Below are 15,739 nucleotides of genomic sequence, written 5' to 3'. Positions count from 1 at the left end.
AATAAAATCATTTAAACTTTTTAAGTTTTCTAAACCCATTATTGGGTTATTTTGGTTAATAGTATGTAACATTGTAAAAAAACTGCAAATTACAAAAAAAATATCATTGAACTTATAAAGTTATGTATATATTTATACATAATGGTATTGAATAAGACCAACCAACAAGATCAATAAATAGTTCACAAAATATCGTATAAGAAACGTTATCATACAACATACATAGTTGATAAAATAAAACTAATCACTTATACTTACAAAATATCTGTTGCAGCGTCAAAATTTATTAAATGCTTAGTGAAAAGCCAAAACACTTCACAAACTAGCATGCATATACGTAAAATATCACAAGAAAACTATAAATGCTCTAAACAGGAAGACCGGGCAAAAAATAGCGACCACCAAGCGAAAAACGTCCTAAACATGCGGGGATAAGGTGCATTATCAATATCATAAACAACGACAATGGTATGAAAGCGCTAATATTTCACGAAAATGATAGGATTATGAAGAACGTACTCCTATTAATTCCGTTCAGCGCCATCTATACTGTAGCGTATGCCTAATCTAAGTGCTGTAAGGTAAAAGGCGGGTCCACTAAAACAAAGCGCATAACAAAACAAACCAAACGGATAAGTGCATCACGTCAAATATAGAATTAAAACCGATATCTACAAATTTTATTTTTTGTTTTTTATATTTTTTTTTTCGTGTATTCTAAAAATGTTTTCTATTTTACAGGTTACAAGATGATATATATATTTTTAGTCGAGTCTTGGAACGCTCCCATGCCTGGGCGTGAACGCAGCCATTTGAGTATTCCAACGCTCCGATGCGGATGGCATCTTTTAACTATTTAAACAACAAGTATCAGCTGACATGAATTACGCACTTTCAGCAAAGAAAAATATGTCAAAACACTACTAACATTTTTTTTCGACTTGCGACTAGTGAAATCAACTCTACTTGACCATTAATCGATTAGTAGTTTTCAAAACCCCTCGATTAGTTCATTCCCGAATGCACTATGTTTTGTCACACCTATCTCAGACACTGTCACACACATCGCAATGATATTTCGTTATATCATATAACTCGTATATGATAAGGAAACGTTGATGCGCCAATGTGTCTACAGATTAAAAATCGAACCCTGTGTTATTTAAACTACAAAACACCTTAATTAGCCAACAGCTAAAACTGTATTTTCACTTTTATAGTTTAATCGCAATTTTTCCGAAGGATAATTATTGATTTTCTATAGGAATTACGATAATAGAGACGTGAACAAATATATATACGAATACTTTATCAAAACTATACATAAATTATTTCGTCATATTACATACAACTGTACTTTGAAATACAATAACACGATTTAAAAACACATATTCAACTTTTCACACAAAATTTTCATCATACAAATACATAATACAATGTCGATCTTTGACGGAGTTGCCTTGACATCTTCAAGATAACCCTACCAAAGTCGAAGTTGTACGAATTGAAGGAATAACACATATAAGAAATCATCATCTCGATTCGGTGAAGTCACGTCTCTACGGTGTCGGGTAAGGTGGGTAATGGCTAGAGTTGACATACTGTTCCGGTCACGTGGTCTCGCGCTATTCCTCTGCGCCAGCGTCCTCACTGATTGTCTCGCCTGCTCTGTCTTGGGAAATGTTTTGACCTGCAGTTGAGAAATATATATTAAGCCGGGTACAGTACCATGGGATACAATACATATGTATATATAGTTAGGAGATTCTTTAATCTCTACAACGACATTGTTAATTTTGTTGGTGCCCAGAGAGGTATTTAATTAATTATTGGCGTGACTTGTGATTTATTGAATTCATTCAATTGTGTGATTTAAATTTTTAAAAGTAATTCAGTGAGTTATTTATACCAATACAATACCAAATAATACAATATTTGGTGTTCTATTTTTAAAAAGACAAATTCGAGGTATTTTAAAATCAATTTCACTTCTGGATGCTAAAGTTTATACAGCTTTTATATGTAGACTTTGATTTCTCCCAGCTTATCAGATTCCAACACCCATTCATGAGTCCTCGACACCTTTAGTTCTTACACACAAGTGAGTTAGTATACACTCATTTAGCTCATTATATTGAAACTAAATATTTATCTTAGTTCATACTAAGATACATTACCCAAAATAAAATTACATTACCTTCCTCAGTAACAGCCAGCTTGAAAGTTGCAAATGAAATGGCTGTATCCACGTCTTTTAATAAGGAAATACTAATAATTATGACCGGAAACAAAGAAACCTCATAAAGGCACCAAGAAATTGTTTATTAATTTAATCTTAACGGTAAATTAAAAACCGCTTGAGCGACGCCTAAGGTACGTGTATCGCAAATGCGTAAAACTATCAATTTCTTATATAATCTAGTACCATAAAATAATGGAACAGGTTAGTGCGATTTTAGTTTTATAAACATGAAGTCTCAGCGCCTCTTACAACACCGAAGGTTAGAAATGAAATAAACATCTTGTATTTATAGATAACTTGAGTATAGTTCACCCTTTTTCGCTGATGAAAGTATGCACTTCTTGCAGCTTATGAAGAAAAAGGAGACACATTGGAGTTGGGCGTTGAGGGCATGAGGTCCATGGTCTTGCACACCCAGCCTGCTATGTCAGCCTTCTCCGCGTCTGCCTGACGGATCCACTCGTGGTTCTGGAAGCAACATCAGTACACATTAGTTAACATATTTTCTTATTTTAAATTAAAACTAAATGGTTAACATTTCTTGCAATGCCAATGTCTATGGGCGTTGGTGACCACTTACCATCAGGTGGCCCATATGCTCGTCCGCCTTCCTATTCTATAATAATAATAAAAAAACAATATATATTTCTGTTCCTGGTTCATTTACGTTCTATTATTTCCTTATTTATATTAACTAATATAATGTAAGCTCTTACCATAAGCGTCTTAAGATCGGCTCTTTCATCCGGGTTCTTCTTAAGGCAGCGATCCACGAAGTCCTTAAACACGTCCGAGAAGAGTCCCGGAGGCAATTCGGGTGGCGGTTCGTTAACTATATAGTCGAGTAGTTCGAATATTGCCATCGGGCGTGGTGAATTCGGAGCCTAGAGAAGTATCTTTATTTATTATACTTTATTTTCAATTTTTTTTTGTTTTATGGTTTAGATTTAGCTCTAATTATATATATATATATATAATTGACTTAACTTATTATACAATAATAATGAAAAAACAACTAAGCCAATATACATAAAACTTATACCAGAAGATGCAGAGTGTTTTGGAAGTTTTATTATATAATATTATTATATAAATAGCTGAGCTGTTATTGTCTTGACAAGAGTGAATTTCTTGTTCTTGTTATACATAAATTGATCGACCTGCACAAATATGGGCAAAATCTGATTATGAATGATAATATTATATTTGACTTAGAAACATAGTATTAGAACTCACTTGACCAGGCGAATGATCCTCATTCTGTCCACCAAACATGGCAGCCAGGGTCTTAGAGTCGGGAGGTGGTATAGGATACATTCCAATCGCCATCTCCACCAAAGACAGTCCGAGCGACCAGATGTCTGACTGAACCGAGTAGTGTGTGCCTTGGAGACGTTCGGGCTGAAAAATCATCGAGTTTTATTTTTAATAATGTTATATCATAATGTAAATCATAACGTAAATGATTTTTAACCAGAGCTGGTTTTAGCTTATACCGTAACAGCCTGTGAATGTCCCACTGCTGGGCTAAAGGCCTCCTCTCCTCTTTTTGAGGAGAAGGTTTTAGCTTATACCATTATTAAATGTAAAGCTACAGAATATACCTACAGATACGAGGAGAGTCAGCAAGAAAAAAAAAATATAATTCATTCAAACGAAATTAAATGCTTTTATAGGACATCTTCGGCTGCGTGTGGGATGGGTGCAGGTATTCGGTATAAAGTATCATATGTCTTTCCTTACTCTTTAAGCAATGAAGCAATCATACCAACATTTTATCAAAATCGGTTTGGTGTTCAATCGGCTAAACAGTCGTGACCTTCGAGGTTGTTTATCATCTACATATAATCTAAATAATCTTGCATTTTGTAAATGCTATTATGTATAATATAAAATATTTTATTGCCACTGTACACACCCAACTTGATACAACTGACACTTGCTTGTATTAAAATACAACATGATTTCAAATTAGATGTAGTAATAATAATAAATTGATGTAACATTGACATTCAAAGAGGTGCAAACAACACTAATCATTACAATAAAAATTAAATAGGCATGTAAAGATAGTAGAATATTTATATATATATAAATATTGTACTATCTTTGTAATAAATAATAATAATAATATATATAATAATAAATATTGTAATATATATATATATATATACTGTAAATTATATAAAAAAAATTTAAACATACCGACATATAACTCCTAGTACCAACAAACGAATTAGCCATGGAGTCGATTAGCTGTCCGGAGACACCAAAGTCACAAATCTTTATTTCTCCATTACTATTCACGAGTATGTTGGACGGTTTCACATCACGATGCATGATGGCGTGCTTATCGCGCAAATAGCTTAACCCTTTAAGGACTGCAGACGTTATTGTTCCTGTAAATTACAATTATTATTTATGCTCCGTTACCGTTATATATATACTTTAAGCCGAGACGGCCCAGTGGTTAAACGCGTGAATCTTAAACGATGATCGTGGGTTTAAGCCCGGGCAATCACCACTGAATTTTCATGTGCTTATTTTATGTTTATAATTAATTTCGAAAAACATCGTAAGGCAACTTGCATGTGACTAATTTCACTGAAAATTTGCTACATGTATATTCTACCAACACGCGTTAGAGGAGCTTGGTGGAATAAGCTCCAAAAAACTCTCTTCAAAAAGGGAAAGGAAGCCTTAATCCAGCAGTGGGACATTCACACGCTGTTGCTGTTACTTTGTCGGGATCATATATTATATATTTATTTCTAATACATAAACTATTATTTAGCAATTTATAAATTAAAAATATAAAACAATAATAAAATAATTGTTCCCTATTCTCAGTAACGCTTGTGAACCCCTTGTGAACCTCTTGATTTTCAGTCCAGAGTTCAAAAATCGTATTCGTCTTTGACTTCGTCGACGTTTTCAAACGAAACAGATTCAATAATTATACAATTTTCTTCTTTTATAAAAGCAATACAGGTATCCTACGCAATACGACATGACTTTTATGTATACTATTTCTAAAAGACTACGCAAAAATGCGTCAAAATTTCAATTAATGAAGGACGAAATGTTATAAATAAATTTTATTACATAACATATTAGTGTTGTATTTTAATTTTTGATATACACCTTTAAAGATTGGAAAAATTTCAATCCATGTTATTCAATTGACGAAACATACTGTTACATGTATTTAACACAAAATTCAAAAGGTATACAATATTTTCAATACACAACTTGCCTAAAATTGACTCAGGAATTCTTCCAGCCTTTTTCAATATCAAATCCAATGATCCTCCGTCCATGTACTCCATACAGATTGATATTTCGCCGTCACTGTAAAAAGCCCCATAAAATCCCACTATATGAGCAAAATTACACTCGTGAAGCACCTTTAGCTCTCTAATTATCTGTTTCTTTATTGCTGGCTTTACTTCCAAATGTATTAGTTTCCTCGCCATTATGAGACCAGTGGACTTGTGACGAACTTTCATAACAACCCCACCATTTCCTTGACCTAGAAAATGTATACATTTAATACAAAAAGTACTCACAATTATACATCAGTATTTACATGTTTATTTTGATACAATACAAAATAAAGTTCTTTAAAATGAAAGCTTCGTTTTGATGACAATGTCAAAACTTCTAGCTATATATATAAAATAATAACTGTATGACTGACATATCATAGACAGCCCAAACCAATGTGGCTGGCACCATGAAAATTTGCATACAGGTTCCTTTTGCAAGGTAGATTAAAGGCACTAAAAAAGGATTTTTAAAAAGTTAACTACTAAGGTAATGATAAAGGGGATAAAAGTTTATATGAAAATCCTTCATTATGGAGAAAGATGAAAATTGGTATTTAGCAATTCTGAATTATAATGCAAGTGAAGCCGCAGGTAAAGCAGTTCACAATATAAGCAAGAACCAGTAAAAGAAACGCAAAATATACTTCCAATATAATTAAGAAGCATTCGTAGTTCCACATCCATATAAATATGTAAAATATATTTAAATTTGCATGAACAGCTTACAAAGTATCTAATAGGTTGATATGATGAATAACATAAAATATAAATACTATCTATCTATTTATATATATATATCTATTAGGTATCATAATTGTAATGCCATACCTAATTCTCCTAACTTTTCAAAGTCATCGTCACTCAGTTCTCCAATCTTCTCTTTCTGACAGAGGAAGACCTCTATCCTGCGTCGTTGTGTGTCATCCATTTCAATTTGCTCTAACCTCTCAGTTAGAGCTTCAATGCTTGTTTTCGACTTGCCTGCTAATCCCTGCCGCCTAAACATGAAATTAAATAATTATAGCTCTCCTTCTAATTCTTAAAACGAAAAACAGACAGACATGCAGACAAATTATATCTTCATAAAAGGTACTTCATGATTCTCAAGAATAATATTTAAATAGTTATAATTATATAACCTATTTCTTACTCACTAAAAATGTGTATGGTATAACTATATTTTATTATATAATAATATATGATATATATAAATACAAAATATTTTTATGTCAATGACAATACAGGTTAGCATTTCTATCCTTAGTAATATATGTTATTCTTTGTGCCTGTAAAATTGGCTAATCTTTCAGCCCAGAATACAGCAATACAATGTATTGATGTTTGGCAGTACAATAATTATGGAGTGGGATATACCTACCCAGGTAGGCTAAGCATATGCAGCAAATATATATATATATATATATATATATATATATATATATATACACATATAATTAAAACAAATTCAATTTGATAAAGAAGTAACATCCTGCAATTTTATCATCAAGTACTGATATGTAAACCTGTTCAATTTTAAAGGTATTTCTTGCAATACCTACTTATACAAAATTTAAAATATAATTAAGTAAATTTCTCAGTTTATAAATAATATTCAATAGCAAAAAAATATTTCCTAAAATTAAAAAATTAAAACGAAAAATTGGTTGGCTACGTAAATGAAATTTATAAAATAACTAATATATGAAAATATTCTGTTTGCTTACTCTGATGATGCTGTTGCGGATTTAAGTTGAGGAGTCATATTAGATGGTGTTATAGCAGGAGCTGTGTCTATAGACCCCGGTGGGAGGGTCAGATTTAATTTATTCTTCGACATTTTGTTCATTTTTAAATACCGTTTTATCAAGGCATTTAAGCGGCTAACTTATTCCTTACACACTATAAAAACTACGCGCTCAATGATTTATTTTACACAATAGAAAAATGTAAAATACGACATTAATTCGACTAAACACCCGATGTAATATAAATTCGTCAGAGTTGAAAGTAGTACGGTTTTTGTTCGCTCGGATAATCGTGCGAAATTGTTTGACGTTTACATTTTAAACGTCAATGTCAGTTGATCTTATCAATTCGTTTGCTCATTCATAGTATTGACTGTAAAATCTTCCAAAAACAAACAATACCGAAGACATTCCCTTCTGTTTAGGGCCATGATACATCCCAAAAACAAAAATGTATGTGGCGTTATTTATAGTAAGTTATAGCAGTTCCGGGTGATCCCGGACTAGTGCTGTTATTTGTATTCTTGTATTATTATTTTTATAGCGTGCTTATTTTTATAGTGGCAATGTCTATCAAATGAAAGAAAAAAAAAATACTTTACGAATCGTATATTCAGACCACAATTACCACATTAAACGATTAAAGTGAAATATGCAAGAGTAAAAGTATATTCGGTCAAATAGAATAAAAATTAAATGAGCTCTTCACATTACTAGGCCAAAATCTTAAATGTTTATATTAATTTACCTGGTGGTAGGCTTTGTGCAGGCCCCTCTGGGTGGGTACCACCCAACCATTAGATATTCTGCCGCTAAGCAGCAATACTTAGTATTGTTGCGTTCAGTGTAACTACAGGCACAAGGGATATTACATCTCACAATCAGTTAACCAGATTGGTGGCGCATTGGCGATGTAAGGGAAGGTTATTATTTCTTACATCGCCGATGTCTATGGCCGGTGGTGAACACTTACCAGGTTAGGTGTCCCATTTGCTCATCCGCCTGCCATTATAAACAAATTTGTTAAATATCGCTGGTTCGCAAGTCTGGCTAACTTAAATTAAAAAAAGTGCGCGCATTGTGCGCTTGCTATATTATGAGCTTTAAAAGTTAACACAACCCCTTACAGTTTATCATATCACAACATATTATCCACATTTCTAAAATCAAAATGGAGGTATAAAAACGCGATATGATTAGACGTTAAAAACATTGGATGTATGATGACTGATAAGTCTAAAATTAAACATTACAGATACAGATTACGAATTTTCTGTGTATCTGTTTTGACACAAGTACATTTTTCCTCATTTATAAATGCCATCATTTTTATATAAATAAAACAGTTTATTTATATGTAATTTTTATATATATTTAACTAAAATAGTCTAAATTAATTCCATATCTATATTTACACATTTTATAAGTATTATGATATTAAAATATACTTGTAACCGGTCCAGTCATTAGAACAGTAAGAATTATTAAATAGAATATAAAACAAATAATATTTATTTAGTTATATAAAACAATTATTAAATTGAATAAAGATCTTATTAAAGATCTAGGAACTGTATAATAATGTAAGAATAGACATTCATTTAAGGTTATTCAATAATTATTTATTGTAACAAAAATACCAACTGTGAGTTATATAAAAAAGTACAAGATTGATAAGCATATTTGATATAAAATCTTAAACTTACAAAGAATACTATAGTCAAGTAATTACCTTAAATATAATATTAAAAATGGAAAAGCGTAATCAAAATACAATGAAATTAAAATAGCTCACAATCAATCAAGTTTTTTTTTTGGTTAAAAATGTGTTAATGCCTGGTTGATTCTTCTTACTGTCCTGAGTTAGTTTTTTAGTGTCAATTTTAGGTTTTTTGATTTCCTTGTCTTCTGTTTTGGATTTTTTCTTTTTCTCATTTTTAGGACTTTTTTGATCTCCATCGGCAGTCTTTTTCTTCTTAGCTTTTTTCTTATCTGAATCATCTGATTCACTTGATGGTTGTAAAAATGGAGTTGGATCATTCATTATCATAGACAATTTACCGAAATAATTCCATAGGGCATCAGCACAATTATCTGGCCTGCCACCATCTGTTGTCTCCCATAGTAAGCCATATAGTCTCGGTTTTAATTTTTCCATGGGCTTCTTCATTTCAAACTCAAATTCATCTTCTAAATGCTTCAGTCTCGCTTTTTGTGTTTCAGGCGAAAGGGAAAGTACATCATCTTCGTCCATAGTTGCTTCCTGTAATTTTTACCCATATTTAATAATACATACAAACCATTCGGATAACTGTGAACCACAATCTAACTTTGAACAAAGATGCGTAAATGCGATCTTATAAATATGGCGCCAAATATGATTGGTTCTTTTAAGTTTATTTGTCTTTACAGTGTACTATAATGTGTTGTGGCAATGATGTAAACCCATAATGAGTTATCGGTCTTTGAGTCTGAGAAATATACATTGTAGTGATAAAACATTTTATTGCAAAATATTAAATTTGGATCAATGACTAATAAATTAAAAATTTTGAACGAGATGGCCTAGTGCTTAGAATGCGTAAAGGACCACTGAATTTTCATGTGCTTAATTTGTGTTTATAATTCATCTTGTGCTTGACAATAAAGAAAAACATTGCGAGGAAACCGGCATATGTCTAATTTCATTGAAATTCTGCCACATGTGTATTTCACCAACCCCTGGTTTGTTGAAATACCTGCATTGGGACATTCACAGGCTATTACTGTTTGAACAATGACTCTTGACATAATATTATAAAAGTAAAAGATTTGAGATTTGAATGTGCCAAGGGAAAATCATTATCAGTTGATAAATGTATCTTTGGAAACTGTGCTAGCAGTGAAGTAACAACAAAATTAATAATTGTACTATTTAAAGAAAATAACTAAAATCAAAAGAGAACTGTTACGAGATACTATTTTCCAAACTAACCTCATCACTTAAGTAACCATGAGGTACAAACACCTCATTGTCAACTTCATATTCATCTGCATCTTGTTCATCATCACTTCCAGCAGCACTACCATCTATACTCTCACCCTCCTGCTCCTCTTCCCACTCCTCATCACTGTCGACTTCATAGTCTAAAAGCTTCTGGAATAGAATATAATGATTAAACTTAACTTTTCTTTTTTTGCATTGTTTAAAGCTTTGTTCAAATTAAAAACAGCAAAAGGCAATTACAATTTTTATCCTGACTGGCGATTGTGAAACTGCTTGGAAATAAACACATACATGCATATGGGTAGGTACCACTCACTCATCAGATATTCTACCGCAAAACAGCAGTACATGGTATTGCTGTGTTCCGGTTTGAAGGGTGAGTGCACCCTTCAAACCGGAACACAGCAGCAAAGGAAAGCAGCCTGTAATTACACTGGCAGCCAGTGTAATTACAGGCTGGTTAACATATCTTATATATATATTATAATGCCAATGTCTATGGACGTTGGTGACCAATTACCATTACGTAGCCCATATGCTTGTGCGCCTAACTATTCTATAAAAAAAAAACATAGACAAGACGTCAACACATCCAAGAAGATTTATGGCCTTATAAACATTGTTTAGCAGGTGATTAGTTAAATATATTTTATGCTGTATCTTATTCTGTTAAATGTCAAATCAATAACGACAGAAAGAAATTAATTAGTATTTAACTAAGGAGTTGCTATATAACAAAGGCTGTTAATGTTTAAATAATTATTTTAACCTTAGGTTTTGTAAAGTCATATTTATAATCTAAAGCAATACATGTTTTCGGTGTTTTAATTATGCTTTCGATTCTCTTACCAATTGATAAAATAACAGAAGGAGAAATAAGGTCTTAAAACATCTAATTCATAAATTGTATTCTTTTTTACATACCTCATCAGTTTTAAATGGATTTCTTGGATTAATAAATTTGCTTTTTTTCCTCCATGTACCCCAATATGGCGGCCGCCTATTCTCGTGGAACGCAAACAATTTAGGTCGAAGTTTTTCACGCTTAACTATGTCACAAGCTATAGTTTCACCAGCTCCATCTACTGGTAAAAGTTCTCCATCTTCTGGTAGAAGTTCATCTTCTGCAATAAATAATTAACAATAAATAATTTGTTTATTTATACAAAACAATGTATTATTTACACCTGATGGTAAGTGGTCACCAAACTCCTTAGACATTGGCATTGTAAGAAATGTTAAACCATCGCTTACATCACCAATGCGCTACCAACCTTAGGAACTAAGATGTTATGTCCCTTGTGCCTGTAATTACACTGGCTCACTCACCCTTCAAACCGGAACACAACAATACCAAGTACTGCTGTTTTGCGGTAGAATATCTGATGAATGTTTTATTTGAGTCATAATGATTGTTTTATTTCAGCTTACTGAAGGTTAATTAAGTAGTCTTTTTAATAATTTTTATAACCATTAAATAAAGGATAATTAATATTTTATAATTTTAGATGTAAGTATAACTTAATAATTTTCATCACTTACCAACAATCATGACATCATCATCATCATCTTTATCACTTAAAGGCCAAGTCTTTCCATTACACAGTGGCTTATGGGATGCTTTCAAACTTTTAATATACAATGAACTTTCTGAAACATTTTGCTCTTCTAAGAAATTATCGAACGCTTTTCTACTTTCTTCATCAAGAGTGACTCTTGTTGTTGGTGCTAAACGCATATCAGACTTAATTGTGAAACTAGACAATATATCTTTATTACTTATTGTTCCAAGAGTCACTTGTTCCTTTTCGCCCTTTTGTTTTGGTACAAAGAAGCTAACAAAAGCCTCAGCAGCTTTCTTTTTCTTCTGCTCTTGTTCTAATTTTTCTTGTTCCAGAGCTTCTTGTTTTTTCCGCTTCTCCTCTTCTCTAGCCTCTTTTTCTTTCTTTTTTTGTTCTTCTTTCTCCTCCTTCTCTTTTCGCTTTTGCTCTTCTTTTTCTTCTCTCATTTCTGATAGTATAACAAATAATTCATGACATACTTTAATTAAATAAGAAAACTTAGGCAGTAAAATTCAATTAGTTAATTATGATCCTTACTAATATTATAAATGGGAAAGTGAGTCCGTTTGTTATGCTCACATCGTAACTACTCAGCTGTTTATCACAAAATTTTACATACATATTGTATGTATGTAAAGTACCAAACTTCTTCCCTTTATTATACACGGGTGAAAACTAGTAATATATAAATAAAAAATAACTTTGACTAAGATTTATAAAAAAATTAAAAATGCGTGAACCATACTTGTCCATGTCAAACATCTATATATTTTAGACCATAGTTGGTTTAATCTTAATGCATTTTTTATGCAATTAATAAAATATTAAAAACAACCAAACCCACTCACTTTTCTCCAACTCTTTTTGTTTTTCTTTTTCTTCCTTTTCCTTTCTCTTTTGCTCCTCTTTTTCCTCCTTTTCTTTCTTCTTAGCCTCTTCCTTCTCTTCTCTCTCCCTCTTCCTCTGCTCTTCTTTTTCTTGTTTTTGTCTTGCTCTCTCATCTCTCTCTTGCTGTTTCTTTTTTTCCCTTTCAGTCTTTTCTTTTTCTCTTTCTTCCTTTTTCTTAACTGATTCTAATTTCTTTTGGAGCTGAAATATTTTTTATAAATTATTTTATATTTATCACTTTTAGATTTTTTTATTACGATAAAAATAATAAAAGCCATAAATATCATTTATTTTCGTATTTTTCTGAAACTGGCTTAAGATTAAAATTCCTACAGATACCAACAGGTATGATCATTACTTTAAATAAAAGCTTAAGCACTATTTCTGACATAACACAATAAATTATAAGCATGTCACAACTTTGTAAAAAAAAATTCTCTTACTTATAAAAATTTGTTAACGGGTGTTTAGTTAAACATTTTCTCCTTCTAACATCATTGATTTAACATTCAAAAGATGAGGACATAGCATTGTTTAACTAATCATTCTCTAAATAACATTTATAGATAAAGTCACCTAGAGTTAAAATCTGTTTAAATAAAGACAATGACTCACTTGTTTTGGGGTTATTTTTGTATTTGATTCATTCAATGATATATCACCTTGGCTATTGGTGAGAGATACTTTTCTTGTTGAGCGTCTAGGTGTAGATGGATTTGAACTGAATGATTCATCACAGTTACTTAAAATAGAACTGTCAGTGTTTTTGTCTTCTACTTTAGATTGGTTTCTTTGACTTCTTTTTGGAGTTACTGTACTTGAATCATTTAATTCTTTTATATTTTTTTCTTGTTCTTCCGAAGCTCCATCATTCTTTTCTGTGTTAGAGTGCAAACTTTTTTCATCTTTGCTAGACGAACAATCTATATCATTATTTAAATTTTCCTCATTTTGAATTTTAATATCATCTGAACATGAATCTTCCACAGTAAATATGTTATCTTTTTCACATTCCTTATCATTATCATTACTTGGAGGTGTGTTGTCATTATCATTTTTTGTGTGTTGTTTATTTATTTCTTCAGCTTCTTGTTGTATTTCTTCTGATTCAATAACTTCCATTTCTTCAACCACATCACTTTTGTTGTCACCATTTTCATTTGAGGGCTCAGAAATATTTTCATCATTTGCTACAGAAGTATTGCCTACGGTTTTCGATTTTTTTGTGATATTTTTTTTCTTTTTAACATTCTTGGCTTTTTGCACCTTTTTCTTCCAGGCAGTATCTACTAATTTTACATAGGGATTTAATTGCTTATCCACCTTTGTAACCTGTGAACCTTCTTTACTATCATCATCACTAATTACCACTAATTCTTGAGCCAAATCATCATCTTTGCTGATCTTGCCGACTTTTGTAATAGGTTCAGGTTCAGGAACAGAAAGTTTACGCTTTCGAGATTGAGGAGAAATAGATTTAGGTGAAACATCGCTTATTATCATAAACGGTAAACGAGCTTGTTTTAGAACTTTTTTAGTAGGGGTCACTTCTTCATTGTCTGAAGATTTTTGGGTCTTCATATTAAAATATTAATATTAAAACGTATACAGCTAAACAAAACTGTAGTGTATTAAATTTATCTTGATGTGTTAAAAAAACAATCACATTGCAAAATTCTGCACCTTTACTTAAAACTTTGACTTACTGTCAAACTGTCATGAAAGCGCGGGAGTTTAATATATTTTTATTGTATTCCATCCCGCAGCAAACGTATTGCTCCATACAGCTTCTTTATTATTTTATTTTCTTTCAAAATTTGAATCAGTTTCGGATGAAGTTATTACTTTACTATACGATAATAATAATTATATTCATAGATTATGTTTACTATTTGTAATAAATAATTTATATATTACATGATAACTTATTTTAGGAATATAAAAGTAATAAAAAAACACTATTCTATATTATTCTAAATAAAATAAAGATGAAACAATCATATGCACAGGGCGCATATGTTTGTTTCTATGCATGTGCATGCCGTGTGTTCTTAAAAATAAAAATTTGTACTTGTAACATTGGAACAAACAATTTGACATTTTTAAAAATAACAACAATACAATATACTTTTAAATTTTAACAAAGAATTACGCCATCAGAATGTCGAAGAAAAAATATAACTTTAGAGATGTATCTTACGGCTTGCAAAAACTTAGAAACTTTCTATTAGGAAGAAAACATACACTTCATGGTCGATTTCCTCCCTTATTAGCTCCACGTACTATTCCACCTGCTGAGATACCAAGGGGACCCGATTCTAAATATTCTGAAAAATATTACTTTAAAAGAAATGCTTTTAATTCAGTTCTACCACCAGTTGTGGCACCAGTGGCTGAAGGCCCACCTATTTTAAAAGATCCAGTCAAAAAAATTGCTTCTACGGTTATTCCTCCTGACGCCGTAAGTGAAGTTGTCCCAATAGAAATAAACTACCAATTCTTATAAAACTTAACTAAAAAACGAGTCTTAAGTTCATATACTAATTTTTATCTTGTATTCATTTATATTCATTCACGCAGGTACAAATTTTATTTATAAGCGCCTGATATCAAGTATAATATTACTTCTGCACTTTTTGGTTTTTGCTTACTTATTTGAAGAAAAGTACTTAGTACTATTTTGTATTCAGAAATGTTCGCCAATACTTCCTTGGTATATAGTGTGATTTTTAAAGATAATAATGTATACAAAACTTTTAATAAGAATATTATATATATATATATTAGCAAATATTTAAAAGCATTAGATATTCTTAATCAAAAAAAAGATATATTATTTTTCTAGATATGTTTTAACTACGCTCCAACACCAGGTCCTGCGTGGTGGTGGGATGGCCATTTCTACTACGAAAACGTGCCGGATCCGATTCGTGTTCCTCCAGGAAGTGCTTCGCCCTGTCCATCTTCACCTCAACAATAACAACAAT

The 15,739-nt window shown here is 31.5% G+C and overlaps 3 protein-coding genes across 3 annotated transcripts; 1 reads left to right on the top strand and 2 right to left on the bottom strand.

Annotated features, from left to right (window-relative positions):
• Positions 1-761: 761 nt before the first annotated feature.
• Positions 762-7,609, bottom strand: LOC126773379 (dual specificity mitogen-activated protein kinase kinase dSOR1). Its single transcript, XM_050494312.1, has 8 exons — positions 7,296-7,609; positions 6,400-6,569; positions 5,499-5,774; positions 4,448-4,641; positions 3,479-3,643; positions 2,959-3,126; positions 2,555-2,710; positions 762-1,690 (listed from the first exon to the last, which is right to left on the bottom strand). Exons 1-7 carry the CDS (start codon positions 7,415-7,417, stop codon positions 2,591-2,593), a joined length of 1,215 nt encoding a protein of 404 aa, XP_050350269.1. The 5' UTR covers positions 7,418-7,609; the 3' UTR covers positions 762-1,690; positions 2,555-2,590.
• Positions 7,610-8,892: 1,283 nt separating this feature from the next.
• On the bottom strand, positions 8,893-14,508 carry LOC126773338 (chromatin assembly factor 1 subunit A). The gene is made up of 6 exons (XM_050494201.1): positions 13,368-14,508; positions 12,713-12,953; positions 11,845-12,312; positions 11,227-11,426; positions 10,291-10,452; positions 8,893-9,579 (listed from the first exon to the last, which is right to left on the bottom strand). Exons 1-6 carry the CDS (start codon positions 14,331-14,333, stop codon positions 9,118-9,120), a joined length of 2,499 nt encoding a protein of 832 aa, XP_050350158.1. The 5' UTR covers positions 14,334-14,508; the 3' UTR covers positions 8,893-9,117.
• A 371-nt stretch (positions 14,509-14,879) lies between these two features.
• Positions 14,880-15,739, top strand: LOC126773445 (uncharacterized). Its single transcript, XM_050494402.1, has 2 exons — positions 14,880-15,213; positions 15,598-15,739. Exons 1-2 carry the CDS (start codon positions 14,914-14,916, stop codon positions 15,730-15,732), a joined length of 435 nt encoding a protein of 144 aa, XP_050350359.1. The 5' UTR covers positions 14,880-14,913; the 3' UTR covers positions 15,733-15,739.

Source organism: Nymphalis io, chromosome 14, assembly GCF_905147045.1.
Source record: "Nymphalis io chromosome 14, ilAglIoxx1.1, whole genome shotgun sequence".
NCBI classification, from domain to species: domain Eukaryota; kingdom Metazoa; phylum Arthropoda; class Insecta; order Lepidoptera; family Nymphalidae; genus Nymphalis; species Nymphalis io.
Note: the sequence above shows the minus strand (reverse complement) of the source record. Positions and strands in the feature narration are given on the sequence as shown.

Bases quoted from the DNA above. Each gene is read 5' to 3' on its own strand.
- LOC126773445 (XM_050494402.1), top strand. From the start codon at position 14,914: ATGTCGAAGAAAAAATATAACTTTAGAGATGTATCTTACGGCTTGCAA. The intron at 15,214-15,597 runs GTAAGTGAAGTT...TTATTTTTCTAG, and splicing joins CGGTTATTCCTCCTGACGCC to ATATGTTTTAACTACGCTCC.
- LOC126773379 (XM_050494312.1), bottom strand. From the start codon at position 7,417: ATGAACAAAATGTCGAAGAATAAATTAAATCTGACCCTCCCACCGGGG. The intron at 5,775-6,399 runs GTATGGCATTAC...TACATTTTCTAG, and splicing joins TGAAAAGTTAGGAGAATTAG to GTCAAGGAAATGGTGGGGTT. The intron at 3,644-4,447 runs GTATGTTTAAAT...ATGATTTTTCAG, and splicing joins GTACTAGGAGTTATATGTCG to CCCGAACGTCTCCAAGGCAC.
- LOC126773338 (XM_050494201.1), bottom strand. From the start codon at position 14,333: ATGAAGACCCAAAAATCTTCAGACAATGAAGAAGTGACCCCTACTAAA. The intron at 12,954-13,367 runs GTGAGTCATTGT...AAAATATTTCAG, and splicing joins CAAAAATAACCCCAAAACAA to CTCCAAAAGAAATTAGAATC. The intron at 10,453-11,226 runs GTATGTAAAAAA...ATTCTATTCCAG, and splicing joins ATCCATTTAAAACTGATGAG to AAGCTTTTAGACTATGAAGT.